The sequence below is a fragment of the Borostomias antarcticus genome (genome assembly GCF_949987555.1).
Source record: "Borostomias antarcticus genome assembly, chromosome: 10".
Taxonomy (NCBI): domain Eukaryota; kingdom Metazoa; phylum Chordata; class Actinopteri; order Stomiiformes; family Stomiidae; genus Borostomias; species Borostomias antarcticus.
The window spans coordinates 18,769,375-18,784,939 of NC_140243.1; the positions used below are offsets into that span (position 1 = coordinate 18,769,375).

A 15,565-nucleotide genomic window follows, 5' to 3' on the forward strand; every position below is an offset into this window, starting at 1 on the left:
AGTTGATTTTGGTGTGCTTCTTGATTTTGGTGTGCTGGGACTACTGCCTCTTGTGGTGCCAACAGAGAGATGCAGGCCAACATTGTCGGGAGTAAGGGAGGGAGGGAGGGAGGGATAACCCGACAAACGCTGTACTAGCTGTACTAGCAGCCACGCACAAAAAAAGAGAAGACAGGAAGAAAGATGGGTCGATCGAACTCCACACTGGAAGGTGAAGCCATGGCTGAACCGGCCTGGTCCCTGTCTGCCAGCACCTTACGCTCTCTGACTGCAACCTCAGAGCAGACAAATAGCTTAGCTGATGTGTAGTAGGACTCACAGACGCAAACCCCCAAACACACACACACAAGAAATGTCTGTATTTTCTATATGGCCATAAGGATACTGTACGTGTGTCCAAACGAGCGCGTGTGTGTGTAAATGGTAAATATAAATGGACTGCACTTATATAGCGCTTTTCCACCTTAGCGGCACTCAAAGCACTTTACAATGGCCTCTCATTCACCCATTCACACACACATTCACACACCAATGGCGGTAGCTGCCATGCAAGGTGCTAACCTGCTCATTGGGAGCAATTTGGGGTTAGGTGTCTTGCTCAAGGACACTTCGACATGTGGACAGTCGGAGCTGGGATTCGAACCACTGACCCTTCGATCATTGAACGACCCGCTCTACCAACTGAGCTACAGCCGCCCATGTATGACAGTATGTGTGTGTATTACAGTATATAGCCACTATCCAGTGAGGAAACGACTCATAATGGGTGCACTGTGGATGTGTGTGTGTGTGTGCGTGTGTGTGTATGCAGGAGTGACCAGGCAGTGTCGTATACATTACCCTCTGTTGTTAAACCCTGACCCCGCCTCAGTATAATACCCATGCATATTTCATGGGCCCTGGATGACAGGATCACACGTATCTGTTACTGCCCTGGCTGCTAGAACCTAGTAACACACACACACACACACACACACACTCCCTGAGGAGACAGAAGAGACGGATTACGGAGGGATAAAATAGTGGGAGTCATGGAGAGGGAGAAGACCGTTTGGAGACAATGACATAACGAAAGTATTAAGTGGCAAATGGTAGCAAACGGAGCAGAGAGAAGGAGAGGAGTTGAGATCGAGGAGGAGAGAAGAGGAGAAATCAATAAAAAGGACTTGGAAAAGATGGGGCCGTTGTTGACAGAGTGGATGTCCTTAGACAAAAAAGTGTGCCGGGACTAGAGCCTTGCTTTCATGCCTTGATACGGACAATACTTTGGCGGCGTCGTTGTGTGAGGCCGGTTTAGTTGCTACATCCTTGGATTCCAGTAAAGAGGACATTACAGACCCCGCTGGCTCTGACCCTGGTGAGGCTAAGGCTCTCTGGCTCTTATTCAGGTGTCAATTCAGAGGACTGCTTTCTGAACAGGAAATAATACATCGTTAAAGATCTTATATATTTTAATGATTCCCAGGGGGTAATTGTTTAATTATTTTGCTATATTGAAAATGCTAATTGTTTCCTCGTCTCACTCAACTATTCAATATTCAATAGATTTTATAGTCAATAGTTATTTTCTAATTTGTATACATTAGATAGCACCTCTCTATAAGTTGTGCATTTGTGTCCTAATTCTCATTCTTCAAACACAAACCTCTGCTCAATGTACTTTCTCCTCAATGTAATATATATTTGTTTTCATTGTGTGTGTGTGTGTGTGTGTGTGTGTGTGTGTGTGCGCGCGCGCTTGCGTGTCTTGAGTTCAAATAAAGTTTTTAGAGTTTAAATAAAAATGTCATGCCAATTACCAATAACAACTCTTGATGGTCATCCTCTGTGTTTCTCCAAAAAGGGCATCTGTACCAGTCTTGTACCCAGATCTCCAGGCCATGGCCCAACCCAATCCCTCAGCCATTGGGCCCCACCCAGAACAGACTCCACCCACCCAAACACACCACCCACCTGACCCCCACCTCCCACCCCTGCAGCATCAGACCGCTGCACCTCCCTCCACCCAGCCTGTGCTCATGTTACCCCCCCAAAACACAGTCTCCCCTCTGCCCTCAGCTTCGGACATGCAGCCCTCCACCGGTGCACAGGAGACCCCCTACGTACCACTCTACCCGTCTCTGGAGGCGTTCCTCTCCGCCCCCCTCCAGACCCCCGCTGGCCCCCAAATGACGGGGGTGTCCCTCCTCCCCTCCTCCACACTCCTACCGCTCATGCCTCACTTTGGAGTGACCGTACACACACCACCGCCACCCGATGTCCCTCAGAGACACTCCCCCCCCAAACCTCTGTGCTCTGAGGGGTCCCTAAACGCCCACGAGCAGCAGACGGAGATCCCGCGCGCCCCGGCTCTCGCTGGGATGCCCTCCGACGCCCAGCCCCCGGGGGAAGGCTCCTCACCTCCGCCACCGCCAGGCCTGACCGCAGAGGGCCGAAGTCCAGAAGTCCCTCCCCTTTCGCCACTCCCCACCAGCGACGACGCCGCGCCCGGAGAGGCACCGGAGAGGAAGCCGTCACAGGGGGGGGCGGCGCTGGAGGAGGGGTCAGTGGGGCTCACGATGCCCAAAGACCTCCCCGATGGTGACCCAGGTAGGTGATCAATATAGGCTATTGTCTGCCTAAAGGCTTTGTAACTCCTCTAACTATGAACTATTGGACTGAATATTTACAGTAGCCTATATGGCCTTGGAAAACAAAACCCACAAACATTGACATTATATAAGCAGCACCTTTGTAATTTCTGAATGTGCGTATGGTTGTAGGCTACATGTAGCCTAAACACTTGAATGTCCAATGTCTGTCATGTTTCAATGCAGACAGATTATTTTGTGCATAGCTACATGAACATACTGACCTTGGTAGGTCTGTTCCATTCAATTCACTTTAATTCATGTCACCGTGTTTTGTCCCATGTGGCTTCTCTAGGCCACCAGCCTCCACTGCCGGCCTGTCCCTCTAGCACGGTGTTCCTGGCCGTCTTCATCCCTGTCTTCGTCATTCTCTTCATCTCCACTGTCGTCTTAGGTAACCGTGACCTCAGATCTCGTACGCTCAGCAAGTACCTGAACAAGTGCTGCCACATAATTTCCGGCTCCTACTGTCCCTGTAGTAGCCTAGTAGTAGTAGTAGGCTAGTAGTAGTAGTAGTAGTAGTAGTAGTAGTAGTAGGCCTAGTAGTAGTAGGCTAGTAGTACATTACATTACATTACAGTCATTTAGCAGACGCTTTTATCCAAAGCGACTAAAAATAATTGCATTTAACGTAGGAAGAGCCAATGTACTACTACTTGCCAGAACTCACAAGTGCATCTTCTTTCTAAAACAAGTGACTAAGAGCATAATCTAGTGCTGAAGGCAAAGTGCAAGAATCACAATCTAAAGTACAGTGCAATATAATATAATACAATAAGTGCTTAGGTGGGAGGATTGTAGTAGTAGTAGTAGTAGTAGTAGTAGTAGTAGTAGTGGTAATAGTAGTAGTAGTAGTAGTAGTAGTAGGCCTAGTAGTAGTAGGCTAGTAGTAGTAGTAGTAGTAGTAGTAGTAGTAGTAGTAGTAGTAGTGGTGGTGGTAGTAGTAGTAGTAGTAGTAGTAGTAGTAGTAGTAGTAGTAGTAGTAGTAGTAGTAGTAGTGGTGGTGGTAGTAGTAGTAGTAGTAGTAGTAGTAGTAGTAGTAGTAGTAGTAGTAGTAGTGGTAGTGGTAGTAGTAGTAGTAGTAGTAGTAGTAGTAGTAGTAGTAGTAGTAGTAGTAGTAGTAGTAGTAGTAGTGGTAGTGGTAGTAGTAGTGGTAGTAGTAGTAGTAGTAGTAGTAGTAGTAGTAGTAGTAGCGGTAGTAGTGGTAGTAGGCTAGTAGTAGTAGTAGTAGTAGTAGTAGTAGTGGTGGTAGTAGTAGTGGTAGTAGTAGTAGTAGTAGTAGTAGGCTAGTAGTAGTAGTAGTAGTTTCTTCAAGAGAAAGAAAGCCAGCAAGATTGTAGCAAAGATCGCCCAGCGGTCCATTACCTCTGTATGAAATGGGCTATAGCCTACAAATAAAGTTTGATTTAGTATTAGTAGGTATAGTATTAGGCCTGATTCATCTGACGCTAACAAACATTCCTCTGTTTTCCCGCTTTTCTAACCTGACTTCACGCACGTGAACTTCATCTTTCTTGTCTCTCTCCCCTTTTTATCCCGCTCGTCTCGAGATCAGTGAAGCTTCTCTGCTTCCCGTCTAAATCCAGAGATTTGGCTCCCCTGTGTGGCAGCAGAGGGAACTGCAGTTTCCCAACTGTACCGTCCTTCCTGCCCAAGCACCCCAACAACCAGACTGGGAACGTCAGCGCAGGTAACGGCATCAGCTACCAGAACACTGGTTCATTAGAGTCCTGGGTCCTCAGGCTACACAGAGGTATTGATGTTGGTCATTACAACAGGTACATACAGGTATTAGACCTCTCTGTGTCCCTGGCTCTCTGTTTCTCTCCCACCTCTTCTTCAACCCTCTGTCTCTCTCCCTCTCCCCTTATCTCTCTCCCTCTCCCCCCTCTTCCTCTGTGTCTCTTTCTCCCTCTTCCCCACCTCTAACTCTCCCCCCTCCCCTATCTCTCTCTCTCTCTCTCTCCCCCTCCCATTATTTCTCTCCCTCTGTCTCTTTCTCCCTCTCCCCCCTCCACTATCTGTGTCTCTGTATCTGTATCTCTCTCTCTCTCTCTCTCTCTCTCTCGCTCTGTCTCTCTCTCTCTCCCAGGCTGCCTGGGTTCAGTCAGTGACAGTCAGGACGGCGGCGAGCGCATTGTTGGGGGGTCGTTGGCGCTGGAGGACAAGTGGGGCTGGCAGAGCAGCCTGCACTGGAAGGGCAAACACGTGTGTGGAGGCGCCGTCATCTCCCCGCGCTGGGTCATCACTGCTGCTCACTGCTTCATCCAGTACGAGGGGGAGAACAGGGAGGGGCCCGGGGAGCTGTGGGGGGGTGAGAGAGAAAAAGTATTAGGTGGGGAGAGAGAGGAGGACGTATAAAGAAAAAGGGAGATAATAGATATCGCGAGACAGAAAGAGAGAAAGAGGACTAAATTAATACATTGTTTTCTATTTTTGTGTGTGTGTGTGTGCGTGCGTGCGTGCTTGTGTGTGTGTGTGTGTGTGTGTGTGTGTATACCTTTTCAGGACTAAATTAATACATTGTTTTCTATTTTTCTTGTCTTGTGTGTGTGTGTGTGTGTGTGTGTGTGTGTGTGTGTGTGTGTGTGTGTGTGTGTGTGTGTGTGTGGTTACTCTGCCGCAGGTACGACATGCTACAGGAAGCAGACTGGCAGGTGGTGGTCGACACCGTCAGGGTAGCCGACCCATCTCTGGGGAAACGCTACAGAGCCCTGCAGGTCCACTATCACCCCAGCTTCTCAACAGACAGCAACGACTACGACTTGGGCCTGCTGCGCACTGTGACCGACATCCTGATGGAAGGTGAGAGAGAGAGAGAGAGAGAGAGAGAGAGAGAGAGAGAGAGAGGGGAAGAGAGAGAGAGAGAGAGAGAGAGAGAGGGTTTATTGGGCAGTGGAGACTTCCTCCTGATTGGTTTATGTTTAGGTTAAGTTTGCTGGCTAGTCCAGGTCATAATATAGGCTATCTTACATTGCTAGTTGAATGTTTTTCTGGTGCCATTTTGACAAGAAGTAACCGTGGAAAGACTCAATACCTAATGATTTACTTGATTCAAGTGTAATTTCACACCAATTTTTGAACCATTTATAATATAAACATTGCCTCAGTGGATTGGTTATCCCTATTCAATAATGCTATGCAATCAGCGTATACAGTTTTCACTTCCCTGATGATGTACAGTAGCATGGCAGTGGTCCACGGTGATGGTGATGTGGTGTTGTGTTGTTCCAGGTGGAGTTCGACCAGTCTGTCTGCCCAGTCCCAGAGAGTCCTTCCTCCCTGGCGCCCCCTGCTGGGTGACTGGCTGGGGCTACACTGAAGAGGGGGGTGAGATACTTTAGTAGTACTGTAGTAGTAGTAGTAGTAGTAGTAGTAGTAGTAGTAATAGAACTACATTAATCCCCGGGAGAAAATTGTACTACTACTACAGCAGCAGTAACACAGATTAAACAATTAACAATAGATACTAAATATACAGAAATTTGAATTTACATGAGTGCAAATAAACAAGTGTATAATGACTGAGGGTAGAATCCCTAGTATCACTAAATTGCCCAAAACATCTAAACATCTGAGTTTAATGTACTAAGTTAAAAGTACATGTACACGTAGTGTCCTGGTTCCTTCTTCTTCTTCATCCGCTTATCCGGGGTCGGGTCGCGGAGGCAGCAGCTCCAGCAGGGGGCCCCAGACATCCCTTTCCCTAGCAGCATCAACCAGCTCTGCCTGGGGAATCTTTAGCCGCTCACAGGCCAGTGCGGAGATGTAGTCCCGCCACCTAGTCCTGGGTCTACCCCGCGGCCTCCTCCCAGCTGGACACGCCTGGAACACCTCCCTAGGGAGGCGCCCAGGAGGTATCCTCACTAGATGCCCGAACCACCTCAACTGGCTCCTTTCGACGCAAAGGAGCAGCGGCTCTACTCCGAGTCTCTCCCGGATGACTGAACTTCTCACCCGATCTCTCAGGGAGACCCCAGCCACCCTCCGGAGAAAACTCATTTCGGCCGCTTGTATCCATGGCCGGGTCCTGGTTCCTTAGCATGGTAAATGAACATGTCCTGTCCAAGGAGCCCGCACACTCCGAGCTGACTCAGGTCCATAGTGTCCAGCCAGTGAGGGGGCGAACTGAACAGTCAGGTACAAAGGACCTCCTGAAACAGACTACACACAACCCCACACCCCCTAAAACCACCTCCTGATGTCATTCCCACTACAATCGATTACATCAACCACTCTCCTTTAAAGGTGCTGTAGATAACATTTGATCTGTATCACCTTTAATGTCCACTTTCCTCTCTTCCTCCTCCTCTACCTCCTCCATGATTATTCCACATTATTTTCCTTCCATCTCTTTATTTAATTCAGCTGCCTGAAGACTACCACAGCTCTCCTCAGGGCTCTCTATCTCCAGTATTGACTCTCTTTCTCTCTCTCTCTCTCCAACTCCCTCTCTCTTTCTCTCTCTCTCTCTCAGGGTCTGTGTCGTCTGAGCTGAGGGAGGCTCAGGTGCAGGTGATAGCTCAGTCCATGTGTTCCCGCCCAACCGTCTACGGCTCTTACCTCACTCCCAGAATGCTTTGTGCTGGCACCATGGAGGGCGGAGTGGACTCCTGCCAGGTACCAATTCCATTATGAAAAATTACTCTTAACGTTTGGATTAGGGACTATTCCTACTTCCGCTTTTGTAAGAGCAAAGATCACTGGACTTGCATACCAACAAAGCAATCACTGAACCTGGTCCCTACTCAGGGGGACAGTGGCGGGCCCCTGGTGTGTGAGACTGCTGAGGGGGACTGGAGGCTGGCAGGGGTAGTGAGCTGGGGCGAGGGGTGTGGCCGCCGCCGCAAACCAGGGGTCTACACCAGGGTTACCCAACTACTGCACTGGGTGGACAAACACATCAAGGTAAACACGCTTCACACTTCAACCCTTCACTTGCAGTCTGTTAGACTGTGACCTTTATGGATATTGTGTTTCTTTTGCAGCTGGACAAGGTGGATGATGCAAAACCCTCACCAGCCATCAGTAATACCACCACCAACAGATAGTTTTTTTTAATCATTCATCATGCATATTGGTAAACTGATTCAATGAAAATAAAATGATTATGGAATTTCTGTACTTTTTTTCCACTGTTAAATCCCCCCCCGAATGAAGTTCCCTTTTTTCAGTAGGGGATTCCTGCAGAACCACAGAACGGGATCTACAGCTGTTGGGTGGTGCTTTGAGGGACATACTGCTGTTGGGTGGGGCTTGTGGAGGCTTGTGGGAATCCCTATTGGTTGGAGAACTGGGATGAGTTCAATCTCAAAACGTTTTGCACCGTTTCGTTACGGTTTCCGGGTTGAACGAAGTTTCCTCAAAACATCGTGGAAAGGTATGCAACGGGCTTTGAGGTACAGTAAGTTTTCCCTCGTTTGGTGGGGGTGTCAGATGTGCCCCATTGACTTCCATTGTAGCCCACTGACAGCCTGCATAAAAACTGCAGCTAGCTCAATACTGGAACGATCAGTGAAATTATGGTCTCTATGTTTCAGGTTCATGGTAGACAGACCACAAATAGGGCTTGATGTCCAAAATAGCCATGGATGTATTAATAGAACTTGATACAGCCACTCCATTCACTGACCGCTATCAACAATGAAGCCCTATTGAACCGCGCCATCTTGGCAAATTTGTAGTCATTTGACCATTTCCGGTGACTTTTGTACTTGCGCAGTGATGCCTTTCTGGTCTTCCGGTGACTTTTGTACTTGCGCAGTTGTGCTTTTCTGTCCTACGCGCGTCCACGGTCAACGTTGGCGTTGACCGCTTCTAGCTATCGAATGGCCGACTGGTGTAAGATGGATAGCCTAACGTTAGAGAGATAAATGTAGTCTATGGTTATGTTATTAAAGCTAACAATGATGTTGTAACATGCATGCAGCACTGCCGATCTGAACGATTGATTCATTATTACCATGGATCGGTATTGGGATTGATCAAGGGCGAATGTGAAATAGCAGCCACGAACTCAGCGGGTTATCCGAGATGCGGTAGCAGCGGCCAAAGCTCCTGCTGGCGGGGAGTGAAGCTTTTCAACTCGCCTGTCACTGGCTCCCTGGAGGAATTTAGCCTGGCTGCAATAACGTTATCGCGAACGGAATGAATACCATCTACTAGCAAACAAAACATGTTCAGTTATATTTAACCTGTTAAAACTAAGATGCCTGGATGAAAAAATAATTTCTCCAATGGATATATTTTACAAAAACAGGTTAATATGCAAGCCGGTTTTCATTGCTAAATCAAAGCGGGGAGAGCCGGGAACGTGCGTGGACGCGCGTCGGACAGAAAAGCACAACTGCGCAAGTACAAAAGTCACCGGAAATAGCAAAATGACTTCAAATCTAGCCAAGATGGCGCGGTTCGATAGGCCTTCACTTTAGATTTCGAATCCTGGGGGCTTGAAAATAGCACACTACCCTGCAGCGCCTTTTTTACTTAGCCTATAAGTGCAGTCCATTTACCATTTACAGTCAGCTGAGCTATCTTGAGTAACGTTAAAATGCATTGATTCTGGGTTTGATTAAAATAAAAAAACAGCATGTTTTTGAGACTGAACCGTCATGCGAACATGGCCACAAGCTCAGACTCAGCATCTATCTGGGGTTCTACTTAGGGCCATTTTGCTTTGCAGTTGTGGTTTCCGGTCTATGCGGATACTGTCCAAAAACAGGACTAGCCATAAACCTACGATGCGGTGCGGGCTACTTCGTCTGGTATGTCCTACATCCATGGGTATGTACAAGTTTTATTCGAATTCGTAGCGACTGGCGAGGCATTTGGGTGACAGGATACCAGCGGGCTCTACACCGGAAACTAAGCGAATAGACACCCTGGTGACGCGAGGCGAGGTTCTCCCAACGGTTCTGGGTTCTCCTTCCATTCTTTGTCATGACGTCACATAACGTCCCCCCAGCACTAAAAAAAATCCTCACTGGGCTACAGTAGCCTATACCACTGGTCACCTACAATAAATACAAAGCCCAGTGCCAAATATCCCTGCCCAAGTTATATAGCCTAAAGACACACCTCTTCGCACAATGACACAAACTGAACTTGGCTACCAGGCTAGGCTACTATATGTGTGCGTGCCCATATTGCAGTGCAGTTCTTGCTGTATTTGTGAATACAGTAGGCGATCGATGTGCAATTGGCCTGAGTCACTGCCCATGGGAGGTTACCGGTCAACCATGCAATAGACGAGCAAACTTGAGATTGCTCAAATCTAGTTGGCTTGATTCCTGTCGCAAAACAAACAAGAAGGCAGCCTACTCCAGTGCGGACAGCCTTGGCAGCTCACAAAAGATAACATGATTTAAAGCGAGGTTTCTTGCGCACCCACCTCTTTGGAATTCAAGGACGAAACAAATGTCGCTAATTGTTTTATTTATTTGACTCGTTTTCCGTCACTACATAGGAAGCGCGTTTTAGAGCAAAACATGTGTTCCGTTGTGAACACCGTGAAACAGCTGCAACGGGCTCTGGCCTATTCGCTGAGCTGTAGAGTAGCCGCCGGCCACTCGCGTGATGTTCCTGCCCGCAACAAGCTCACCAGCTCCGGCTTACGCACCACCTCACATCCCCTGAAGTCGGTCTGCAGATCTTTCTGCTCTCGAATGAATTTGGGGAAAGGACTGCTATTCCGGCAGGTGCGTTTCTTTAAATAATACATAACCTAATCATTTATTTTATTTATAGCCTAAAGCACTTTTCATTGTGAGACAATCTCAAAGTGCTTAAACAATCACGAAGAAAAACAGCAAAATAATAGACACTAGCCTTTAGTCTATAAAATACTTTACAAAAAGCTTTCATAAAAAAGTAGGTCTTTATGCCATTGAAGCCCATATGCCTCTTAATTAAGTATGCAGCCTATCTGATCTCGGGAGAACATTGACCCTGTGTTCGATTGGACATTCCACCGGGTTGTTTTCAAAGGTCCACCGACACGCCTAATCCTGTGATGTCTGCTAGTTGGCTACAGTGCAAGGGACAGTATAGCCTATAATATCATACTCAAAATTGCTCCGTCTACACTACAAAATGGCAGTTGTTGTTTTGTCATATTTTAGATGTGTTCAACGTTCCATGAAGAGTAGACTATGGCTCAGTTTTTCGGGCTTTGTCACTATTTGCATTCAGGATGTAGCACAATACTGTCCCTACAGTATGGAGGGGGGTGGTCACACTGCGCAATGTTTATTATTGTTTACACAATTTGACCTCTGACCTTACCCCGATTTCTAAGGAGAATACAGAGCCAATATATTTTTTTTTTATTGTAAACAGCAGAAATGTGTTCAGTGCTATTTTTCAGTTACAAAAACATGAGGCTAGTCATAGTCCACTTCATTTCCCGAACGAGTTAAGAAGCACTTAACTCCAAAGTACTTATTAACTCCCATACAAAGGGTTGCTTAAGAAGGGTTTCTTAAGAAAGTTCTTTATCGGGAAACACGGCCAATATCATTAAAGGCAATCAAAATCCCGTAGATGACACACCCATGTCATGACTAACTAGCAAAGTCTATTTGATGTCATACATCACTGCCCACTCACATCCTGTTCGCTGAGGCACTCACCTATCTGCAACTATTTTTCTCATGTGAAGTTGTTTGAGTCATCAAGCAGCACCTACACCTATTTACTGGCTGACACAGACAGCAAAGAGTGTGTCCTCATCGATCCAGTACTGGAGACAGTGGACAGGGACCTGAAGCTCATTGAGGAACTGGAGCTCAGTCTGAAACTGGCAGGTAATATTCTAGAAGTCTCTAAAAACATTTTCACACAGGTAGAAGCTACAGAGAATTACACTTCCCTATCAACAACCTGAGGTTAACCAATACTTCTATGCCAGCAATAACAGCTGTTTTTGTTGTTGTTGTACCATCCCATCAGTGAACACCCACTGCCACGCAGACCACATTACAGGCACAGGGCTGCTGAAGAGAAAAGTGTTTGGGCTAAAGAGCGCCATCTCCAGGCACAGTGGTGCTGCTGCAGATATCCTGCTGTCTGAAGGGGACCAGATCACCTTTGGCAAACATGTAGGGGACCCTCCTCCTAACAGCCAAGTACAGATGTGTGTTAAGTCACCTGGTCCTGGAGAAATACAGTGTAGGCGTGAGGGCCAGTTGAGCTGGGACAAAGGCCAGTACCTCTCCAGGATCAAGTTAGGGGCACCGCGTGTCTCCATGCTTCCGCAGTATCCCGCTCGTCGTCCCAATTTCTTTCTTCGATTCCTTGTCATGTTCTTCCTCACTGTGCCTCTTCCTCCCTCTCTCTCCATCCAGCACCTGACTGTGAGAGAGACACCGGGACACACAGACGGGTGTGTGACGTTTGTGACAGGTGACCAGAGCATGGCCTTCACAGGGGACGCGCTCCTCATAAGGGGCTGTGGTAGGACAGACTTCCAGCAAGGTAGTCATGCTCCTGCTCTCCTTTAAACATCACTGTTTACTGAGATATACTATATAACCTGAGATATACTATATAACCTCAGAGCTCTACCAGGTTGATGCATAGATCACATGGTTTCTTCACCGCTTGGTGCGTTTGTTTTTGTAATTATCGTAAATGTACACTAGGTGGCGGTGTTACACCCAGTCATGTGCTTGCATGCATCGGTCTTTCAATGTGTCTTTCTCCCAGGCTGCTCCCAGGCTCTCTATGAGTCTGTCCACCAGAAGATCTTCACTCTGCCTGCACAGTGTCTCGTCTACCCGGCACATGATTACAAAGGTTGGCCATGAAACCCATATCTCCCTTTCAGGCTCTCGGTCTGATATTATCTTGTCCCGCTGCCCTGACGTCTTCTCGTAAAATGTGTTTTATTCATACGAATGAATACCAATGCCACAACAATATCCGCTGTTAGCGAGAGTGCACTGGTTTGTAGGTCTTTGCCTTAGGGTTAGGCCACCATCTCACAAAACTATTTCCAGTAACAAACCCAGATAGCTTGTGTGAAAGCCATTCAGATCCCTTTACTATCATATGAATGATTATATAATGTCTTGATTTACTTTTTTCACTTCCTGTATGATGAATTGCACTTTGTTTGTGCAGTTCATACTTTTGTGGTACTACGTTCTCAATGAATGTATGTTTTCAAGCTTTTGTCTTGAAGCTTTTCTTTTCAAGGTCAGGTTGTCCATATCAAAGGTGAGAGTGAGTGTGCTGGTCATTGAAAGGTCAATATACCGGTGTGTCCTCCCAGGTCAGACAGTTTCCACTGTGGGGGAGGAGAAGAGGTTTAACCCCCGCCTGACCAAGAGCCTGGAGGAGTTTGTGGACATCATGAACAATCTGAAACTTGACAAGCCTGCTAAAATAGGTATCAGACCCTAGACTCAGGCAGTCCTGTTACAAAAGGTCTATTATCACTGTTCTATTACCCAACCTAATTTATCCCCAAGACAGACTGTGCCATCATGTGAAACAGCACGATGTACTGTGATACAACACTAAACAGAACTAATATTGTGTGGCAGTGTGGATGCTCTCCCAGATGTGCTTACACTTTGATGTAGTTATTATTTGGTTATGTAAACACTGCTGTGCTCACAGAATTATTTTTTTTTCACCCAGATATTGCCGTGCCTGCTAACCTGGTGTGTGGACTTCATGAAGTTTGAATGTTTACTTCCTGGACTGAACTGTAGGAAGAAAAGATGTAATTTCAAGTTGTATGATTCAGTCATGCAATGTTATGTATTCAGGGATTAATCATAACTAGATATGATTATGTATATATATTCCTCATCATTTGCTTATTTGGAAACTAACCATTGTGATTTAGTGGGTGTGCAACACAATACAATGAACAGATCGAGGAAATGCATAAGTACATATATGTACTTATTAGAAGCGCACAACCCTTTGGGAAATATGGAAAATTTAGATTACCTATTTTTATATTAAATTATTTTTTCTTCTGAATTGATTTTCACAACTCTTTATTTTAGTACATCTGCAGTTATAATGGAAGTCATAGTAATCTTTAGATAGAAATGTTCCATTCCTGTTTTAGTATTCATGAATGCTCCAGATGGCCTTTCCAGTGATTCCAGGGTCCTCTGGCCAAGGCAAGGCACACTACTCTCTCTGATCAGCCAGAGACTTTCTTTTGCATAGCAGGAAAATTAAAATCCCCTATTTGCATTCAAAATCACAGTGGCCTAAAGTTTCCATTGCAGAAGTCCAAAAGCCATCACGGGCCTGGCTTTGTGTGCTTGCTACTGGTCTCTACTAGTCCACTATCTATTGTTGAATCGGTCCACAAAGTACTTTTCCTAATGGTTGAATGCAGTATATTTTGCTGTCTGTAACATAGACCGCATTTACACCTGGCATTAAAATGTGTTTTGGGTGATCAGATTGTAATCTGATAGTGCTAAACCACATGAAAGTACAGGTGTAAATGCACCTAAAACGTTTTGAAGACGGATTGATCAGCCACCTCTGGAGGTGGTCAGGGGCGCATTGCGACCACATTGAACACAAGTGTAAACGCAAATGTGTTTTCAATCCACATTCAGCAATGTTAAACCAATGTGACGTTCGCTTGTTTGAGCTAGATAGAGCAATCTGATCTCAATCAGATCTCACTGGAGACACAGTAATACCAGGTTATCAGGTTAAATAAAATCTAGACACAATCTGGATACAAGATGCAGTTAAATGCCAGGTGTAAATGGGGTCATCAAGTCTCAACTGACACAACCAGTTTGGGTCCAGATTCCTCAGGAGGTGTTTGCTTGCTGTCTCGCTCCAGTGACTGTACTCTATCTACCAGGTGGACAGGTTTGAGGAGTCGTGGGTTCTGAGAATGGCTACTCTGACTCAAGGGTATGCTTCTTGGAAGAAGCTTACAGATCCATGACGGACTGCAAGACCTTTCTTGTCGGGTCGAGCATTTCAAAAGTGTACGCACGCTTTTCTCTAACCTTTGAACATTGTTACTTGAGCATCAAATCATAATATCTGAGGACAATGAATTGTCCATCAAGCTTGGACTTGATGGAAGTTTGAAAGATGTGACACACCTTGTTAGAAATTATACAACTTTTATGTGGCTGCTGCCCCTGAAAGATGAAAGTGGAGAGGAGTTTTTCAAGTTAAAAGAAAAGAAGTCTGAAGAAAAGATTCCATTGTTGATGTGTCACATGCTAGTTCAATACTGACACACACACACACAGTACACACACACACACACAACCTCTTCATCTACCAGCTGTCTCTGTCAGCACTGGACTCAAACAATCTACAGGCAAGGTACTCGCTGACAGACACCTGCATTGTTTTTAAACAGAGGGTGTAACCAGTATTACCATCATGCAGAAGATATGCTGTATAAAAGGCAGAGTCCCTTCAAAGTTAAAAAATAAAATAAAAATATCTATTCTATAACTTGTTGTGCTTTTTGTAAGTAAGCTGCCAGCTGCTCTTTCCTACCCATGATGCTCCTGCCCCTTCCATCTGCTCACGCCGTTCTTCTCCTTTCAGTTGTTCTCTGCCCATTCAAGCTCTGCCAGCTCACCCAGCCCACATGCCTTGTTTAATAAGGAGAGACTGATGGGGTAAGCCATGATTACAGTATCAGCTCATTCAGACAGAGTTGTTAAGTGGCCGGGCAGAGTGATAGAGCCGGTGAGAGATGGGCCAACGGTGGAAAGAGGAGGCCTATTTGGTGGTGTTGAATGAAATGAATGATACTCCGAGAGCCATGTCTTTGTCAGCGCGCCCCACAGACTTGTGAAGTGGTTGGGCACTGTGCCATTATGAGACTACGCGAGAAAACCATAGTCTCGGATATTCTCAGAATAGAACTCGCATTTCAGTGTGGTGCCCGCTCTCACAATAAACCACAAAAACTGACA

The 15,565-nt window shown here is 46.3% G+C and overlaps 1 protein-coding gene across 1 annotated transcript; it reads left to right on the plus strand.

Annotated features, from left to right (window-relative positions):
- Nucleotides 1-9,940: 9,940 nt before the first annotated feature.
- Nucleotides 9,941-13,625, plus strand: ethe1 (ETHE1 persulfide dioxygenase). Its single transcript, XM_084444175.1, has 7 exons — nucleotides 9,941-10,327; nucleotides 11,290-11,434; nucleotides 11,580-11,728; nucleotides 11,975-12,104; nucleotides 12,336-12,425; nucleotides 12,904-13,020; nucleotides 13,275-13,625. The coding sequence occupies exons 1-7, from the start codon at nucleotides 10,118-10,120 to the stop codon at nucleotides 13,319-13,321; spliced, it is 888 nt and encodes a 295-aa protein (XP_084300301.1). The 5' UTR covers nucleotides 9,941-10,117; the 3' UTR covers nucleotides 13,322-13,625.
- Nucleotides 13,626-15,565: the final 1,940 nt, after the last annotated feature.